At 45.1% G+C, this 16622-nt stretch overlaps 1 protein-coding gene across 1 annotated transcript in view; it reads left to right on the plus strand.

The window, feature by feature from the left end:
* LOC144823688 (protein mono-ADP-ribosyltransferase PARP14-like) overlaps window positions 1-16622 on the plus strand; it is a 924605-nt gene that overhangs the window by 255952 nt on the left and 652031 nt on the right. Inside the window, exon 8 of the mRNA XM_078682423.1 lies at window positions 2021-2251. Within this exon, the coding sequence (XP_078538549.1) occupies window positions 2021-2251 (231 nt within the window). The remainder of the gene's footprint in view (window positions 1-2020; window positions 2252-16622) is intronic.

Raw genomic sequence — 16622 nt, forward strand, 5'->3', positions numbered from 1 at the left:
GACTGACTGACTGGCTTAAGAATGTCAAACATTTTCTTTATATTGTTATTCCATCAAAGTGCCTTTGACTCCCAGCAGAGGTAACCAACCTGATTTTACATTCAATACAAAATGTCTATTATGATGAGGTGTTTGATTCTTCTCCACACATGCCTGGTTTAAACAAATTAAAGTTTTTCCCCCTTCGGTCCTTAAAATCTTTAGATCTGTTTCTAGGGCATGAACTCTTTAATAAGGACGGTACTCAATGTATATTCTCACACCCGCTCTCCTTATCTCTCTCTCTCACTGCAGTGTAAGGGTTTTGAAGGGGTTGCAGGGACCCTTGCTCTATAGTTACCAGTTCTAAGAAAGGTGGTTTGTAGGGAAAACAACTCTTCCAGGTTGTGGAAGAGGTTCTTTAAAGAGAACCCCTTTTTAGTTGTAGCTTCAATGTAAAGCAAGCATTCGAACTGCCAGTAGGTACCTCCTGAGAAAAGGTCAGCTCTTCTGGGGTTTTCCAATGCTTAGGTTTTGTAATGAATCGTTTGTGTAAAGTATGGTGTTTTCTGCTATATAAAACCATTAATTTAAACAAAAATGAATAAAATGTATTCGAGTTTGAGCTCTGAAAACTGATTGGAGAGTTGGTGCATGAGCAAGATGAAACTATGAACAAGTCCGTAGGGGAGTAGACATATAGATTATTTTTTTCGAAAGACTATTGTCTGGTAAGGACTCTTTTTTCTGTGAGTGGTGTCCATTGTATGATTGTGTGATGGTAGTGTGTTTGAAGCTAAACATAAGAGGGATGTGAGAGGCTGGCAGTGCTCTTCTCTTGTTCAAGGGGAAACAAACTATGGAGGGCCCAGTTGCTTCAAGCCTGATGTGGGGACCACATACCCATTAGAGAAGCCTTTTACAAGTCTAAAGTACTCCAAACACTGCCAAATGAGTCTAGAAATTTGAATGTGAAGAATCCTGCATGTGAGGTGATGGCTTCCCGCATATGAGATGATGAATCTCGAGTAATGGTCTGGGAGAAATGCAGGTCCTTAATGTCCATAGGTGAAGTTGAATAGAGCAAGGGACTTGAATGTGTAAATAGTGAAGAGTGGAGAGGCTGTTGTGAGCTTCTGTGGGTAGTTGGTGTGTAAAACGAGTTGGAAAGTGCTAGGTCAGAATAGACTAACCTGTGTAGCGATTTGAATACCAGATTACATTTATACAGGGTCCCCTTGTGTACCGAATGAAATCCAGGGTCAGAAGGGTGAGTTTAGGTGTGTCACGGCCGGTCAAAAATAATACAGACTACACATTTAAGGACTTGTACAAATTAAAGAATTAGGACGTTTGTCACTTACCTCACTTTCTGAAGACTATAGTGTTACTCAAACAGTTAGTTTGTTGCACTGTTTGGGGATGGGGGATTTTTTCGCACATTTTGTAGTTGGAGTCAGGTGTAAATTGCAGTTAAAGTGAAGAAAGTAGGTAGAGAGGTTGGATTGTCAAAGAAGGACTGGGATAACATTGGGAGTTAGAATGTAATTCAGAACCTTTGACTTAGAATATGCCATTTCAGTGCCATGTTGTGGCGAATGGCCGTGATACAGTTGTTCCCTTGATAGAAGATGGAGAGAAGGAGGAAAATAGTATTTAGAGTATTATCAGCGAGAACCAAAGATGATGACGTTGTGTTAAGGGCAGTGTTTGAGAAAGAAGAGGCAATATCCCAGAACAGTTATGATCAAGGGCTAATATAAAGTTGTGGCCATCACTCACTTGCTTGCAAGAGACCTCTTAGAGCTCTTGTATTGCGTCAGTTTCAGGTAATGTGCTGCCCTCTTCTGTTTGATATTCTCATATAGAACATGAATTCATGCTTCCTTCTGACCTTGATTGTCTCGGACAGCTGCGTAGAAAACATCAGAATGCAGACAGGACCCTCCTCCCAAGCGTATTTAATATTTTGCCGTAATGGTGCTTGATAGATACATAAGATACATAAGCTTTGCCACTAACGTATACGTTTTTCTTTCAGACTGACGTCATTGTGAATAGCGTCGCTAAGGACCTTAACCTTGACGGTGGTGCAGTATCGAAGGCCTTGCTGCAGAAGGCAGGTCCACAACTTCAGCAACTGGTAGATGCAGCGGCCAAGCGAGACAATGTTGATGTGGGATCCGTGTTACCAACCGATGGGTGTAATCTGAATTGCAAAAATATTTTTCATGTTATTTGTCCCGGCTGGAAAAATACCCAGTCTTCAGAGGTATCACTTATTTTTTTTTATTTTTTTTTACGATGTCTGTCTTGAATGTTTAAATTCCCTTTATATGGAGAAACTGTCAATTTATATTTTTTCTTGAACTACGCCATCCCTAGAATATTACCTCTGTTGAACTTTGGATAAGTGTTACCCAAATACATTTGCGATTTTTTATTGTATTAAATGCAACTTTAGTTAACAGCATCTGGCAAAACAACTTGCCATGTTTGCAACCTGTAAATATATTAAAATACAGGCCAGAACAAGTACAAAATTATAGTTTGAAAATGCAACCTTGTTTTAAAGTGTCGTTGATAATTGCTCTGATGTGCAATTATTGTTTTAATAGACACCTACACTGCTTAAATTAAAGAGGGATATTGTTCAAACATAGTGCATTTACAGATAGCTTTAATTTACATTTGTTTTATGCAGAAATCATCTCCGTATAGGAAGGAATAGCTCAGCAGCAAGGTCTTGTCCCTCTAGTGGCACAGGGCCTCTAGGACAATGGTTCTGGTCCCGTCAATGCTTTCAAAGTATCTTTATTCGGAAAATACACTGTGTTTATGCTCTTTATCAGTCCGGAATAGTTTTATGTGATCTGCTCAAACTGAGAACTAATTTATTTATTAAAATGTGCCTCAGTTGTGCTGCCTTACACGTTGATTGTTCCTTAAATGTTGACGATTGGACTAGCACTTTTTCTGGAGCTTAATGCAGGGCTCTGTGCTTGTATCCTTTCTTTTCACTACAGGGCAGGGCAGGGCAGTGTCGTGAGTGCTGCCAGAATGTACTGACGTCAGAGGGTCTTGAGTAATAACTCCATCCTGTACTTTGCAGTTGTTGCTGGATACCCTTATGCACTTGACATTTGCCAAAGTTGTGCCTTTAGGTGGTGGTTGGGCCCTTGATGGTCACCAAGGATTTTTGACTACAACTCTGGATCATGCTGAGGTCCTTTCGATTGTCAATTTTTTTTTTATATGTTTATTTGTTGCTTGAAAAATCTATCAAAACAAAATGCACTGTTTGTAAGCAGCATATGTTTCTTAATTCAACCGGGCAAAATATAGTAGTTTTCAATTACATGCGTGATTAATTGTATTCAATTTAGAGCAAATCGTCACCAGTGTTCTAAGTATTTTTTGTCTTGTCACTCTCTTCCGAATCCCCATTTATAATCCCTCCCATGTGCCTTGGGTACTCTTCATCTAAACCCCTGTGGGCTCTCCAGCTACCCAATATTTTCTTGACATTTTGTTGACCTCCTCTACTCTTAAATACCACCTTCTCTGCTTACATGCACATAATCATGCCTGCTTGCCATTTCGGTTTCGTGAGAGTCTGTTGGTCGCCTAATTCCTTAATGAGGGTTATCTTTACTGTCATAAACTGTGGCCCACAGAACAAAAGCCGGGCTTATATAGGCCGATGTCATTGGGAATTCCTGCTAGTTTGAATAGGGCAGTCGTTGGGATTTCACTCCCTAGTATGATGGATAATTCAGCTGTCCGCTCCTTCCAGTATACTTGGATCACTTTACATTCCCAGATAGTATGCATGCAAATGCTCTCTTCAGTGCTGCATTTTATGCACATAGCTGTCTGAATTAGTCCCATTTTGTTGCAACCTTCTTCTACTGTACTATACTCTATGCCAAATTTTAAACTGTATCGGGCCACTTTTATTGCTACTTACTTGGGTGTGAGTAGTTTCCCAGCCTATATTATCTGCTAGTTCACTTTCCCATGCATCCCTTGGTTTATGCAGACAGTCCAGCTTGTTATTAAGCATGTACATCTTGACATCGGCCTGTTGCACGGATGGACTTGTTGAACTGGGAGGGGGGCCAAAAGCGCTAACCTCAAGTGGTGAAAGGCTGTGCTAGAGCAATGGGTCTTGAAACATAATATCTTACTCAAGTCGTTAAAGAATTTTCCCCATTAGTCGTATGGACCTTTGTTAGTTGGCATGAAACGTTGAAATGGAGAAGACTGCAACAATACATTTCTAACTTGTGAAGCCAATGTAACGCCACAATAAGGACCAGGAATCACTAAATAAGATTTAAGGGTTTTATTTGGATTACCAATCAATCCAGGGTATTTGCAAGCCAAAAGTAAGTTCAATAAGTGCATCAGTATAATAGGTAAACTGAAATATCTCAGTTGATTGAGAGGCAACAGAATGAGATACACAATTGTGATAGCCACAGTAATACAGAAACTAATGAAAGTAAACTGGTGTCCTATATAGAAACTTTCTTTCTGTTTTCTAAACAAGTCAAGTATAGGGTCATCTATCAAGGGACTCTAATTTGGGGGAATAAAATATGTCAGCATGATCAGACTTCAGTAGAAGTCGCCACTAGGGACCAATCAGACCATTACTTGAGTACATCTGCAACAGAGCTCAAATTTCCCAACACACCGTGCTCAAACTGTGGTTCTCAACATTTAACTTCTTGCCAACTGGTATATGATGAACAGAAAGTTTTTTTTTGACCATTAGTTTCTCCACGTTCACAACAAAATAATAAACCTTCAAGAAAAAAAAACATGCAGGCAGAGCAAAACACATTTCAACTGAGGCCTGTAAACAGACTAACTTTAGCTAAGCATTTAATATGCACTTAGCATACATGATTATGCATGCACACGTGCAACTTGAAAAATAAATGTAAAACAGGAGTAAAAGAGTACATGCTTACAGATGTAAATACAACTTGGAGTATAAGTTTAAAAATTCAAATAAAGAGGAGGAGCTTCGCGCGCACCCAAGATGGTCGCGTGAGCACAGGGCTCCCGGACCCTCGCCACCTCCATCGACTATCCTGTAATTTATCCTGATTCGGACGACGGGTGTTTATTGGCACAGTTCTACTGCTCATTTATTTGTTTCAGCGAACTTTTTTGGACTTCGGGGTCCAGAGCTACAGACTGTCGCAGTTTTCTGGCCTGCTCCAGGGTGACGCCCCGCGCTATCTTGTCTCGCTTGCCGTCCAGTAAGTGAACAACAACGGACTGCCAGACTTGCGTGGGCAGGCGACAGCTTTCGGTTTCGATTCCTGTCCGGAGCTCAACCTGACTTTGTTGGCTCCGTGGACGGCCGGACGCTCCTACACCCTTGGTCTCTCCGCTTCTACTGCCGATCTGTAGCGGCTTCCAGATCTGAGACTGGCACCACCTTCGCCCTTTTGGTCCTACATTTGCCTCCGCAGTCACCATTTTTACCCGTCAACAGGCGACCAGGGTCCAGGATCCACAATGGCCACCAAGCCTGAGGGTGGGAAGCGTGGGCCTAAACCGGGCGTTCGAGGGAGTGCTCTGCAAACAAACATTATGGACCGGTACACTCTAGCTAAGGGATCGCCGGGAGCAGTCGCTAAACCCTCAAGGACAATGCCGGAGGACTCGTCGATTGAAGACGAGCCCTCGCTGCGAGATCTCATGGGTGCCATCACCGGTATGAAGGCCTCATTGGGGCAACAATATGAGGCCTTGACTCTCAAACTGGATACGGTGGCGATTGATGTCAATCTGATCAGGGCGGACTTGGCGAAGACAAGCGAAAAGGTCAAATCCCTGGATCTTAAAACCTCTAGCCTGGTCACCGATGTCTCTGAATTAGAGGCTGAAGTCGGGAATCTGAGGAAAGCCAATGATTATTACTCTGGGTGCCTAGAGGACTATGAAAGCCGTGCCAGGCGCAATAACATCCGCCTGATTGGGGTCCCGGAATCATCGACTGCTGCCTCGACGGACCTATTGGTGGAAGACCTGGTGCTGAATCACTTGGCGCCCAAGGGTCTCAGCAAGTTCTTCGCTGTAGAACGTGCTCATAGGATCCCCGGCGGCACACCTAAATCGGGTGCGAACCCTCGACCCATCATTGCGAGGATCTTTCATTTCTGGGACAGAGACGCTATCCTGCAGGCTTCGCGGCAGTCTGGTCCCATTGCCTTTGAGAACTCTACTGTCAGCTTCTATCCGGACTTTACACAACAGGTCCAGAAACAGAGGCTGGGGTTCCAAGGGGTCAAGAAGAGACTCCGGGAAAGGTCTATGAAGTATGCCATGCTCTTTCCGGCCCGTCTGCGGGTGGTACATAGGGATCGTACTTTTTTCTTCGACCATCCTGGGGTCGTGAGTGACTGGCTTGACTCGCTGCCTACGGATCCTGAACCTTTTGAGGACTCTGGCAAGTCGGATCGGGCGGAGGGTGGCCCGACAGAGCAGGAGTAGCTGTTGACTTTGACCCCGTACCCTTCCCGTTGGCTTTGAACTGTGCTATGTTGTGTTCTTAATGTTTGCAAGTAATAGTCTTTTTGGGGGTGGGTGGGGGGTGAACGGGTCCTTTCTCCTGCTGGGTTTTCTTTTCGTAGACTAGTTGGGTGGTTGGGCGACAGGCACACTGCAAGTTTATGGGGCTCTTTGGTCTTCAGCAGGGGTGCGGGGTGGGGGGTATAGTTGTTTTGACATTGTTGGGGGAACTGGGTTGTTTGTTTGAATTTTCTTGTTACTTGCAAGGCGAAGGAAGGGCGCACTCCTGTTTTTTGCGGTCGCTTTGGGTGTGGGGCGGGGGAGGGGCTGAACATGGGGATGGGGGGTAGGGGACTTCGGTTATTGTGTTGGAACGTGAACGGGTTGGGGGATGGCATTAAGAGGAGGGTGGTGTTGCAATTGCTGAAACGTTTGACTCCAGATGTCGTTTTACTGCAGGAGACTCATTTGCTCGGCAACAAGTGCTACGCTTTGAATAGGCGTGGTTATCGCCTTGTGGCGCACTCGGGTTTCACTTCGGGCTCTAGGGGGGCGGGCATTCTGGTTCGGACCTCCCTCCCCTTGGCCATAGATGATGTCATTCTGGATGATAAGGGACGATACGCCGCCATTGTGGGGCGCTGGGAGGGGAAGGTTCTTATTTTGATTTCTGTGTACGTGCCCCCGGGCCTCCAGGCCACCACATTTGCTGATCTGAGTGGACTTATCCTGGGTCTCCCCGAGGGTCTGCTTTTGGTTGGGGGTGACTTTAATGCAGTGGTCTCGGGGATGCGTGATCGTCACCCTCCCAGGGAACTGCCGAAGGCCCAGACTTGGTTGAGTGACTTCCTGGAGACGCTGGGGCTCACTGATTGCTGGCGGTTGCTTCACCCAGGACAGTTGCAATATACCTATCATTCTGGTGCTCATGGTAGTCTCTCGAGGTTGGACCACCTATTACTGCCCTCGGCCCATGCATCCCTCATACGGGAAGTTAAACATCTGGCACGGGGCATCTCGGACCATTCTCCTCTTTGGCTGGTGGTTGATGCACGGCGGGGTTCGGCGGGCCGAGTGGCTCCGATCAACCCCATGTATTTGAAGGACCCCAGGGTCAGGGGTGAGCTGGTTAAAGCACACGATTGTTATTTTGAGGAAAATGTGGGCTCTGTTTCCTCCCCTAGTTTACTTTGGGAAGCTTACAAGACGGTCATTCGTGGCCAGGCCCTCTCACTGATTGGTAGCGTGAAGTTGGCCAACCATGCTGAGATGGTTCGACTTGAGGGGGAGGTCACGGCCCTGGAGGAGCGCTTGGAATCTGGGGTTACCGCTGAGGGGTTACATCTACTGGAGTTGAAGCAACATGAATACAGAGCTCTGGTCACTGAAGCTGCTAAGGAAATGGGGAGGGAACAGCAGGGACGCTTGTATGATGTGGGTGATAAGGCTGGGAAACTGCTTGCTTGGTTGGATAAGAGGGAGAATGCAAGTCGTGTCGTCCCTATGATTGTTGCGGAGAATGGAGAGTGTTGTACAGACCCTGTTGATATCGTTGCATGTTTTGCCGATTATTTCCGCGAGGTGTACTCCCAGGTGTCTGATCGTTCAGAGCAGGACTCCTGCTTGCTATTGCGTGATATTGCACTTCCCCGATTGTCTGACATTGATAGAGATGCTCTGGATGCCCCGCCTACTGTGGACGAGATTGCCGCTGCTGTCCGTTCGGTCCGATCCGGCAAGGCCTCGGGCCCTAATGGGCTCCCCATTGAGCTATATAAACTGCGCCCGGATTCGCTAGCTCCTCATCTGCGCTCTATGTTTCTTGAGTCTTTGGAGGTGGGTTTTCTCCCGCCAGACCAGAGACTGGCCACTATTGTTGTCATCCACAAGGATGGTAAACCTCGGGATTGCTGTGCCTCTTTTCGACCCATTTCGTTGATTAACGCGGAACCTAAAATCTTGGCCAGGTTGCTGGCGACACGTTTGGCGACCGTTATTGGGGAACTGGTTCACCCTGATCAATCCGGCTTTATACCGCATCGTAACACGGCGCTTAACCTCCGAAGGTTGCATGGCGTCCTGGCACGGGCCGAGACGCTGCGTGAGCCCGCCATCTTGGCGTCCTTAGACGCTACGATGGCGTTTGACACAATAGAATGGCCGTATTTGTGGGCGGTTCTTGCTAAGTTTGGTTTCGGTTCGGAGTTCGTTCGGTGGGTCAAATTGCTTTACGCCGGTCCCATGGCTCAGGTGGTGGTCAATGGTCGGGTCTCTGCGCCCTTTGCTCTGAGCAGAGGGACGCGACAGGGCTGTCCCTTGTCCCCCTTGTTGTTTGCTCTCGCCTTGGAACCGCTGGCGGCCTGGTTGAGGTGGGAACCGTCCCTGAAGGGCATTAGGTGGAACTCGGAGTTTGAGGACCGTGTATCTCTCTACGCTGATGATATTCTGCTCTATCTTACATCACCCCGTAAATCCCTCATTGTACTGTTTGATGTCTTAACGTCCTTCCGCAAAAACTCGGGTCTTGTCATCAACTGGTCGAAGTCCTGTGTATACGTCCTGTCGGGTGCCGCCCCCCTTCTGCCAAGTGGTTGTCCTATCGCGATTGTGAAAGATGGCTTTAAATACCTGGGCATTTTTATCACGCTGAGCCCTGCACTGCGGTTTGACCGTAACTTACTGCCCCCTCTTCAGCGCCTTCGGGCGGATGTGGTCGCTTGGGGGAAACTTCCTCTCTCTCCCCTGGGTAGAGCGGCATTGTTTAAGATGATGTCAATGCCCCGCTTCCTCTACGCTTTGCAAAACACACTTGACGTCGTCCCGGCTACATACTTCCGTGAGGTTGAAAGTTTACAGAGGCAACTGGTGTGGGGGGGTAGGCCCCAGATCGCCATTGCTAAATTGTCGCTCCCGTGATACGACGGTGGAATTGCTTTACCTGACATCCATCGCTATTATTGGGCGTCTCAACTGGGGGCGATAAATCATTGCATGTATGGCCCTTTGCCGAATCCGGCCTTCGAGATGGACAAATGGTTGTTACCGGGGGGCGACTTCAATAGAGCCCTCTACTCAAATCACCCCTCGCAACGTGACGGGCCCCACCAGGACGGCCGTCCAGGTGTGGCGACATCCTTCCATGGCGCTTGGGTGGACTGATAAATTGACTCGTGCCACCCCCCTGTACGCGTCTGATAGACTTGGCTCACTTTGGCAGTTCCGGGGGTTTGATAGGTGGGACTTGATTGGCATCAGCAGGATTGATGATGTTTGGACTAAGGGGAGAATGAAGACGCTCGAGGAATTGAAAACCGAGTACGCTTTGAGCGATCGTGAATATTTTCGCTATGCGCAGGTCCGCCACGCGGTGCTCTCGGTCTTCCCTTCGGGTGTGGAGATACCGGAGTCGTCCCCGCTTGAAGACAGGGTACTGGACGGACATGTTCCTGATAGTACGATTTCGCTTATTTATAAAAAATTAATCAACTCCACGTCTGATCTCCTGGTTCGCCTTAGAGAGGTCTGGACTGGTGATGGGCTGGAGCTGGACGATGAGGACTGGCAGGCGGCGATCTCCTCCCCTAAAGAGGTGGCCATCCAGGCGCGCCTTAGATTTGTGCAACTTAAAATCCTGCATAGAGTGTATGTCACTGGTCCCCGTTTGGTACACATGGGCTTCTCTGTGGATGGTTTGTGTCGGCGTGGATGCGGTCTCCTGGGCACCTTTTTACATATCATCTGGGAGTGCCCTGAGATAGTGCGATTCTGGTCCCGTGTGCACGAGGTGATGAGTGAGGTTACGGGGGTGCGATCGATGCCGGAAGCTAGGAGATGCCTGCTGAATGTATGGGAACCGAATGATTATTCCGTGTCGCAGCTTCGGTGGGTGACCTTGGGCAATATGATTGCCAAAAGAGACATTGCGCAACTGTGGGGCGCTCAGGGCCCGCCCGGGATTCGGAAATGGAAACAAAACATGGACTGGTGCATGTTCAGAGAAAAAACTGTATATATTTCTCGAGGTACCCCCCGAAAATGGGGGAAGATATGGACTCAATGGAACACTTACCGTGGTGATATATGTGCCCCTCCTCTTCCTGACCAAGATGTAGCACCCACGTCCCCGTAACCCGAGGGTTCCTTCACATACTATTGTATACTGGTTGCAATTTGTCTCTTCTGCCCCCCCCCCCCCTGTGAGATTCTTTCTCGATGGAACAAATGCTCATGGTATTGCCCTTCCCGCTCCGCCACCATGTACTGCAACGTTGTGTATACTGATGTCTCTTTTTCTTCTCTCCTTGCAAGTTGTTTGTGTTTGTGTTATAAAATCAATAAAAAGTTTCCAAAAAAAAAAAAAATTCAAATAAAACTACAGTGAATACATTTCATTAATATGGTTTTAATGCTTCATATACGTTAGTAAAGTTAAGGCATGATATGAATATAATGTCAGCTGCACATATATAATTCATTTCTGTGATGTGTTAGGGTGGAGTCTAAATTGCGCTGCTCCAATCCCTTCTCTGATGGCGATGTTAGCCATCACAGCCAACATATGAATCTTATCAGATGAAACCCTGAGTTCTTCAATATTTTTCATGTAAAGTTTTGCAAGCATTTTATTTCATCATAATATCTGCACTGACTCTGCTCTAGTTCCACATCTTTTCTCTTTCTTCTTATTCCCCTTCTTTCCGGTGCCTCTCTTTTTTCTTTCATACACTTGTACCCCTTCAAGATTACACACAGACATATTACAATGAGGGCAAATATCGCAAGGGGGTTCAAAATAAATGTAAAAGGTACATGTTTAGGTATGTTAAATACAACTTGAAGTATTTGTGTAAACTCATGAATAAACAATACATGCTTTCATGTTAAAACTTAACATTAGTGCAGACGGTTTATACATTTCTAGCCTCTACATTTATTAATACTTTTGTAATGCTTCAACACGTTCTGAAAGTTAGGGCAAACTGAATAAAATGCCAATTGCACATATATAATTGCATTTCTGTGAAGTGGAAGGGTGGAGGGAAAATGGTGCTGCTAAACCTGGCTTTATCAGAAGTTAAGCAGCATGAGCGAGTTGGTGGCAGCATACTGTGTAGTGATCAGTAGAAGTGAACATGACAGTTTTTTCCTTTATCACTGGAGTGAGGCCTACCGGCTTACTCATTTAAAGTTTTGCTGCTGTGTGCTCCACACACTCTTGGCCTACATCAGTTTGGTGTGTAGCTCTGTGCAGTGCATGCATTTTTTTCAAAACAAACTTGATCACGTTTATTCATATATACATACAATGTTGCACAACTATCTTTGATCCAAATCGTAGTAATACAGTGCTGCGGCATATGCCTTGAAGTGTATATCTGTGTGCATAGTCAGTACAATGCCGTCATGTACATGTCTTCTATGTTGCACTAAACAGTCTGTTTTGTATATTCAGACCACATTATGCATTTCTAACCAAACCCATAACGATTACCCAAGTACACCTCCCGCCACCCCCCATCTGCAGTCATCTAACTGGGAACACCTTACTAATCTAGAGTACAGGCAGAATAGTTCTATCACATGTTACAAAGAGTCCTGCACTGCACTGGGACCCGCGACACCATACCTTGGAATACAACAAGTTCAACAGCATCCTGTTGTGGGCATCCCCCCCTTCGTACAATATTTCAGTCACCATTGACAACAGTCGATCACTGCAGGCGGAAGTTCCTCCCATCTCTTAAACACCTCGCAGAGCACATCCCACACCATCACTATTGGTATTTTTCTCTGGCCCCTCTGCTCCTCCCTACGTATTGCAGCACTCTCGGCTAGACTCCACTTAATCACCTTGTCTCTCCAGGTCTCTAGGTTTGGGGGCCTTATAGCCTTCCACCGACTAGTAATATGTATTTTTACTAGCAGTGCATGTATGATGTACATGCTCTGGGTGTATGCGTGAATGTGAATTGTACAATACAGTGATGATGCAGTACTGTGCAGTGCATGCGTGTTATATTATGTTCTGGGTGTATGTGTACCTGTGAGTGGTATAATACAGGAAGGATGCAGTACTTTGCAGTGCATGTATGTTATATGCATGTGCTGAGTGTATGTGTGCCTGCACAAGGTACAGTTCATGAGAAATTTAGTGCTGTGCAATGCATGCATGTTATATGCATAAGCTGGGTGTATGTCTGCCTGTGAATGGTACAATACTGGCAGACTCTGGATTCCATTTTGGTAGAGCCAGGGCTGCATGATGAAACATGAGTAGAGGAGGTGGCGCCCCCTCCCCGATTTGTATATTGCTGCATTCTCTCGAGCTGAGTGGGACACACTGGAGAAATGGAAAGCCAGGCTTAGTAATACACTTCAAAGGGTACTCTTGTGGAAGAGGTCACAAAGAAGGGGCCTGGGCACATCTCATGAAGGGCTGACAAGAGAATCAGAAAGAGTAGGGCCTAGTCCCTGTGGAAATCATTTGATACACATATCAATGTGACTGACATCCAGGGGTGAACCTCTAGTCACTTCTGTGGCTTGTGTTGTTGGGCTGCTGTGACTGGCTGTTTTCAGGAGGAAGAGAGGGCAGAGGAGTGGACACTTCAGAATGAAGCAGAACCACAACATAAACTTCAAAAACTCAGACTCTAAATCCCATTTGTTGTCTGGAAATGGGCTATAAGAAGAGGAGGTTAAGACATCAAACATTGTAAACTGTCAAGCAGCCAGTCGGGATGTGTGAGGAGGAGAAACTCTGCAAGGCGTCTGCCTGTGACCAGGACTGGGGCAAGGCTTGGTAGTCTCCCCGTTGGATGATGCAACATCACCCGGGTAATCCACTTGCCCTGCAGCCTGGAGCACCAACGCCTGCCTGCTTGCCAAGACCAGTGTGTTGTGTGAGGAAGAGGAGACAATTGGAGGGAGTGAAGCCCTTTAGGGAATAGTAGCGAGTAGATACTCTTAGTGAGGTGTTGGAGACAGCTGTTGCACCAATTGAGTCATGGCCTTATGCAGGGACATTTTCCTACCCTTGTATGCCAGGAGAGGGCTTCCCTGAAGTGAGCTGTGATCGTTCCGGCACCCACGGGTCATCGCATGTGTGTGGTGAAAAGCTGGTGACAAAATAGACCAGGTGGGAGCCTCCATTAAGAGACTGCCTTGCCAAGCGGGCTATAGACCGTATGCATTGTAAAACCGGTACCCTGTATACCATTTGGGGCTTCTGTGAAGAGATTGTCATGCTGCAGTGAAAGCTGGTGACACAGTATGCCAGAGGGTGCTGCCGTTAATATACCTGCTGTGTCGATTTTGTCGAAGCTCTAGTGCAGTGGAGAGATAGTGACTGTATGCCAGAGGGGATAACGGGGACCAAGCAAGAAGTGTGAGCTGGTTGAGATAGTCATTGGAGGAGAGAGACCGAGACCGCCGTGGTGACTCTAGTGGGTCTGCACCATGACTGAGAACCAATGTAGAATAGAACACCAGTGCACTTCCAAGATAGTCACTTTAATCCCTTCGCTATTGTTGCGTTTCACAGATAGTCCATATCCTTGATCAGAAGCCAATTCCACAAAACCAGAGGTGTAGAAAATTCAAGCCTTTATTTTGCAAACGCTATAGTCCACAGCCAACGCGCGTTTCGGACGCTTCGGGCTTTTTCAAGGCTGTACATCATACATGTAACAAAAGAAAAAAATATATATATATATACTAAATCCCAAGTATTACATCGAGATTTCTAAACATATACACTTAAATAATCACTTTTTCTTCTTTATCATGCAACATCATTTTGCGTAATGGCCATCTTAACCCTCACCATGTGGATGTATCATGCAGTTGCCAACCACCCCCATTTCATTGGAATCGTTGAGAACTGCATATGATGGACCCACTGGGGAAAACCGAGGAAAGCCACACACACCAAGTCATCCAACCATAGTTGCTACCTAGCACCGTGTTGCTCTGTCATGCATGATTTCAAACAATGAACCAATCAGTTATAAAACCGCGCAACATCACTCCCATATAATTAAATAGATACCCAGTGTCATAAGGAGAAAGGTGACTACCAGTGACATATGTGCCATGAAAGATCCAACGCCATCTTGCCCATGCATATGGCCAGAAAAACGTAACCGCTCACCTTTTGTAGTGTGATCATAAATCTCAGTTCCTGTATCTATATGAAGTTATAAAAATGCTACTGTTGTATCCTTATCCAGTTAATCTATAATGCAATCCACAAAACAAGATAAACTTATCAAAATGTCCTTTGTTTAAAACTTTTCATTTAAAAATATTTATTTACTGATTTCTTTATCTCAAATTTAAGACAAATTCATACCTTAGCCTGAACAGTCCTTATGTTATTGCAGGATCCTTTTGTTCATATCAAATACGTAGTTTGGCGAATCAATCTTCCCAAAAGCAATCTCAGTGTGGAGCCATGCTACGTTCCACAACCTGTTGGTTAAATATTGTATCACTTCAGAAAAGTGCCCGGTTTGTATATATTATCTAGCACTTTCATATCTATCAACCAATTCCAGGTGCTAGCTAGTACAGAGTTAATACTTAAATGTCTAGACTGAAATCGTCACCCATATCTACAAGCCACCGATAGTTACGCTCCATCATAATTTGTGTGGGTATACCATTACGAGTTCATGACTCGTATCCGTGACCATTAATATTATGCTCCATTCCAACTTGTGTATGTGCCGACTTCGACTCCATACACCCACATTATCACCGGCTATACCTTACATCCAATCTTTAGTATTTTTGGCTTATTATTTGAAGCCTCACTAAACGTATCTCGTAACAGTCCCATTATCCAGTAATCTTACCTCAGCATAACCAAAAATCCGCTTTGAACACTGTCCCTGCAATCTGGCGGCATCAACTTCCGCATTTCTTAGCGTTTGTTTTATTTTGCCCGCCACTCCGACCGCCGACATAGACGAAGGACACTCCATCTACTTGTCCTTTGCAAACCGGCCCACCACGGCGGCCATCTCTCAATGTTCACCTTTAATACATGTAATATCATACCTGCAGATGGCTCAAGCTCTATTTTTGTTAGGTTGGATGAATTTTGGAAAGTGCGCATAGATCATCGCGACCCCACATGTGTTCCATCATTTAACAATCATTTTAAAACATTTTTTTATAATAAATAAATCTTATGTATGTCCCCTACGAATGTGCAATATTCATATAAGCCACATGTATACAGACAACACTTAATTACCTTTATCTCTTTAGCATTTTGTCTACTGATATATATATATCAGATTCTATAAGACTTCTTGTCTACAAGTCAAATATATATATAGATGGTGTTGTTTACATATTTCCTTTGTATTGAATGCATGTTCAAGCAATAATATCATACTTATTGTAAAAGACATCGCCTGCCTCATCAGTCCATGAATTCATTACGCTCTATCTTATACAGAATTCATTCAGCAATTATCAAACCCCTCTTTTTCTCATTGAGTCAGAGACTACCTCAAAACATTCTTAACATTGATGTATCCTTTTCATTATACCTTGTTCGACTTTTTCTCACAGAGTCTATCAAGGATAACCTTATTTATATGCTATTTATGATCTTTTAAATAGCAATCCGATTATACTTAAAAAGATAATTTAATATTTCATAGACTACAGAAATTGCACCAGCTCTTTATCTACATTGATCCCCATTTCTACGGCTCGCAATAAAATGATCCATTTGCTTTCCTTCTGGCGTAGTTTGGAGGTTCTATTCCCACCTCTGCTACTAACTGGCACTACATCGATACCATGAAACCCTATTTTATGGATTTCTGTATTACTATGTATCGTGTTAAAATGTGTCGCAAAAGGATATTGTGGATTGTTGTTCCTTATGGCCCGGCAGTGTTCTTGGATCCTCTCTTTTAGGGGCCTCGTAGTGCTGCCGATGTAGATCTGGTTACAGATACATTTTAGACAGTACACGACATGTGTTGTGTTGCAATTAATAAATTGATTAATTTCATATGTTTTCATGCTATTATATTGAAATTTGATAGTCTTATTCATTGCAAAACAACAAATGCAGCACAGGCCGC

Source organism: Lissotriton helveticus, chromosome 3_1 (assembly GCF_964261635.1).
Source record: "Lissotriton helveticus chromosome 3_1, aLisHel1.1, whole genome shotgun sequence".
Taxonomy (NCBI): Eukaryota; Metazoa; Chordata; class Amphibia; order Caudata; family Salamandridae; genus Lissotriton; species Lissotriton helveticus.